Below are 3,705 nucleotides of genomic sequence, written 5' to 3'. Positions count from 1 at the left end.
AGGAGTTACTATCAGTCAGAATAATGAGATTGTATTTTTTCTTGTACAACAGACTTGTATGACAAAATTGCTATGTCACAATTTTGATTTAGTCAGTCAACATATTGATTATGTTGATTTGATTCTAATTATGATTTTTTTTTTCTTGTCTTTGTGGAAATGGGCTTTCATAATAATGATTTACATGTTGTGCTGCTGTAAAATTTAGTATAGTCATCAACAATTGCCTGGTCCTTTCTGTCTAATATTGAGAGAATACTGAATTTATCAATTTAATGCTTGTTTTTTGGGTTTGTTTAAAAAAAAAATCTTTTAGGTCATTTTCTAAATTCTCCATGTATCTGATCCACCAAACAGCACTTACTCAGCTGTATCTCTAGCCTCTGCACTGTTGATTGTTTACTGCTTTTGGTGAAGGAAGACTGTAATGATATTTAGCAATTTAAAAATTGGTGCCCAGATTATCAGGGTATATTCAAACTTCCTAAATAAATGTATAAATCTGCACTATATTACAATAGATGGCAACACATCAATATGTGTTAATGGATTTGTCAAAGCTCATCAAACACCGCATTTGAGTTTGAAATGAGTGTGCCTTAAAAGAGTCGCCCACCTCATCCTTCCTCGCTCAGGAGTGAAGTTGGGTATGCGCTCGGTGCCCGTGGCCACAGCGTGTGTATTGTACCATCGTTTCTTTGAACGCGCCAGCATTCATGCGTATGAACCCTACCTGGTGGCCATGAGCTGTGTGTACCTGGCTGGCAAAGTGGAGGAGCAGCACATCAGGACCCGTGACATCATCAACGTAAGCCACAGGTAATGTGCTTGATCAAGAGTGGATACTGTCTGCATTAAACACTGATCTATGGCATTTTTCAATCAAATTTTCAGCAAACTATATAATTGAAGTCCCATAGGAAAGATGGCAGGTACAAAGCTCTCACATGGAAACACAGTCAGTTTTTAGATATTGATGTTACTTGAGAACTTAAGGTTGTTTTCTCGTCTTTCTGACATCCCTTGTCTTCTGTGAAGACATTTCATTAAATACAATAATGTCATTAATTTTTGGTTGAAACGTAGTGTATACCTGGACTGTGTGGCCAATGTGCTGAATTGTTGCTAAATTATTGTCAGTGATGAGTAGAATGGGAATTCCTGGATATTAAATATCAATCATGTGTTCAGTGTTTTTATATCTCCTCAAAAGCACTTAATTAATGCTAGAACTGGGAGACAGAAGTGAACATTATTTATTTATTTATTTACCAAATTCCCTCTGTGATGTGATAAGATTGTAGGAATAACTATTGGTGCTTTGAAAATTCAATTTTTGACCAATAATCCTTAGTAATATAGATATAATGACGAAGTGGGTAAAGGCAAATATTAAAACAGACAACCCTTCCCCCACAAAAAAACAAATTGACAATAATTAAAATGAAGAGAAAAGAGAAGAAACAATGTGCTCTTTTGATTTTGGGGTGAAATGTTCCTTTAACTACGTCATTGGATATGTTACTTCAGTACAATTAAAGGCAACAATTTTGCGTGATCAATTAATTGTTTAAATAATTTTTCATAGCATTTTTTTTTATTGCTGTCAATTGAACATCTTCAAGAACTGTTGGACAGAGCGGGACATCAAAACTTGTCATATTGGACTCTGGGAACTTGTGATGAACATTTTGCACAGTTGATTAATAAAGTGCTTAATGGATTAATTAATGTGAACAATTGATAAATAGATGAAAAGAGTGTTATGTATCATGATTCTAAGTGGTCATCTAGAACGCTCCCTGACCTCCACCGCCCTCTCTCCTCGCAGGTATTTCAACAGTGGCAGTGCTCCTCTAGAATGTGACAAGGAGTTCTGGGATTTGAGGGACAGCGTGGTGCAGTGCGAGCTCCTCATCCTCCGACAGCTCAACTTCCACGTCTCTTTTGAGCACCCTCACAAGGTAGGTGTGTGTGCGTGTGTGTGTTTGTGCACGTGTTCCTGTCTCCTTCTATTTAGTGTCGAGCATCGCTGTCTGTCGCTGTTACTGTCTGATGTTGTCATGGTTGTCCAAAAGTGTTTGTGTGTAGAGTCGCTGTGTGATCATGGTCAAAGAAGTGTTTTCAGATATTAGTTAAAAATGCTGGGTCATTTTCTTCAGCTGATCTGATATCCTTAACACTTAGGGACCATTTAGATATTTTATGTTCTTTTCATTCTATTTTTTTTTTTTTTAATTTTGGCTGTGTTCATGCATTTGGGATGTTTTTGTTTAATCTTGGAATTTCCAGCTCAGCTCTTAGAGCTAGTCTAATCTAAAGTATCTAATCTAGTCTAGTCTAAAATACACTGAGTAATATAAATTATTACATTCAGACTGTTAAGTGTAAAAAATGCTTCATTGAAACCTATTCAAACTTTTGATCCCACAGCCATCAAAACATAAAAACATGCAATGTATTATTTCTGGGTGTCATTCTGGGCTTTTGCTTTGGAATTTATAACTTTTACTATTTTCCACCTGATGATGTCATTTTTTTAGTGAGAGAAAAACGAGAAAAACGAGTAAAATAGTTTTCTTTAGGAATTCAACTTAAGATGGGGTGGGTAATTGATATACAAATTATCATTCTGTGGGTGAATTATTCCATTAAGTCCTGCTTAAAATAGGCTATTTTTTTCTTGTTACACTTTAACTTAACAGTTGAGCTTTTGCATTTGTGATACATTTGCAGGGATATTTGACTTTATTTTGACTGCTTTCTTACATTATAAGTAGGCATTTTGAGTTTAAAGGAATACTTTGGTTGAATTTCTGAAGAAAAATCATTCATTTGTTCATCATTAATTTGTTGCCTAAATGAGAGCAACAAAACTGAATTGTTCTTTGACCCAAACAAAGGATATATAATTAACGGGATTTTATGGTATATTTTTTCTCTCCAGTATTTACTCCACTACCTGTTGTCTGTGAAGTCGCTCGTGAACCGCCATGCTTGGTCTCGAACCCCAGTCACTGAGACTTCCTGGGCGTTGCTCAGAGACTGTTACCATGGACCCATGTGCATCCGCCACGCACCTCAACACATTGCCATAGCAACGCTGCACCTGGCTCTAAACAGCTACGGCGTGGAGCTGCCTGTTGGGGAGAAAGAGTGGTGGCAGGTGCGTGTTCACTCATTTTGATTGACGTCTCTGTCATTCCAATATTAGCTGAGTTGAAATGTAATTTGATGAGTCAGCACTGAAAGTGGTTGAACTCTCCGTTGAAAGCATTGAAGCTGTACCCAAACTTTACGCAACAAAAGCAGCTGAAATTTTAGTTAAAGCAGCGTAAGCAGTAAGCGTTGGGTAGTTAGCAGCAGTTAGACTATTACAAATAAATTGAAGTGTCAGTTAAAGTGTAGAGACTGAAAGCCGTTGAACTGTCAGTTTAAGAATGAGACTGAGTGTCCATATGGCATTTTTAGTCCTGGCAGAAAAGTGCTGTCATTTTGCTGGGGACACCTGCACTTTTCTGAACATTCAATTCAATTTTAACTAGTGGCCACGCAAAAAAGTCAAATTGCTCTGAAAAAAGACACTCGGTGTAGTGCCTTATCTCTAGGTGGTACGTGTGTGTGGCCGCATGCATAGTTGTAAAAAGCGCCAACTTAATCAAAAATTATTTGTCTCTTAACATTAACTACCGTACTTTTTTTCCC

At 37.0% G+C, this 3,705-nt stretch overlaps 1 protein-coding gene across 1 annotated transcript; it reads left to right on the top strand.

Moving 5' to 3' along the window:
• Positions 1-20: 20 nt before the first annotated feature.
• Positions 21-3,187, top strand: ccnq (cyclin Q). The gene is made up of 3 exons (XM_042514145.1): positions 21-819; positions 1,832-1,964; positions 2,948-3,187. The coding sequence occupies exons 1-3, from the start codon at positions 650-652 to the stop codon at positions 3,185-3,187; spliced, it is 543 nt and encodes a 180-aa protein (XP_042370079.1). The 5' UTR covers positions 21-649.
• The last annotated feature ends 518 nt before the right edge of the window (positions 3,188-3,705 follow it).

The sequence above is a fragment of the Plectropomus leopardus genome, unplaced genomic scaffold, assembly GCF_008729295.1.
Source record: "Plectropomus leopardus isolate mb unplaced genomic scaffold, YSFRI_Pleo_2.0 unplaced_scaffold13223, whole genome shotgun sequence".
NCBI classification, from domain to species: Eukaryota; Metazoa; Chordata; class Actinopteri; order Perciformes; family Serranidae; genus Plectropomus; species Plectropomus leopardus.
The sequence above is the reverse complement of the archived record's forward strand: the minus strand, read 5'-3'. Positions and strand labels throughout refer to the sequence as shown.

Bases quoted from the DNA above. Each gene is read 5' to 3' on its own strand.
- ccnq (XM_042514145.1), top strand. From the start codon at position 650: ATGCGCTCGGTGCCCGTGGCCACAGCGTGTGTATTGTACCATCGTTTC. The intron at 820-1,831 runs GTAATGTGCTTG...CTCTCCTCGCAG, and splicing joins ATCATCAACGTAAGCCACAG to GTATTTCAACAGTGGCAGTG. The intron at 1,965-2,947 runs GTAGGTGTGTGT...TTTTCTCTCCAG, and splicing joins CTTTTGAGCACCCTCACAAG to TATTTACTCCACTACCTGTT.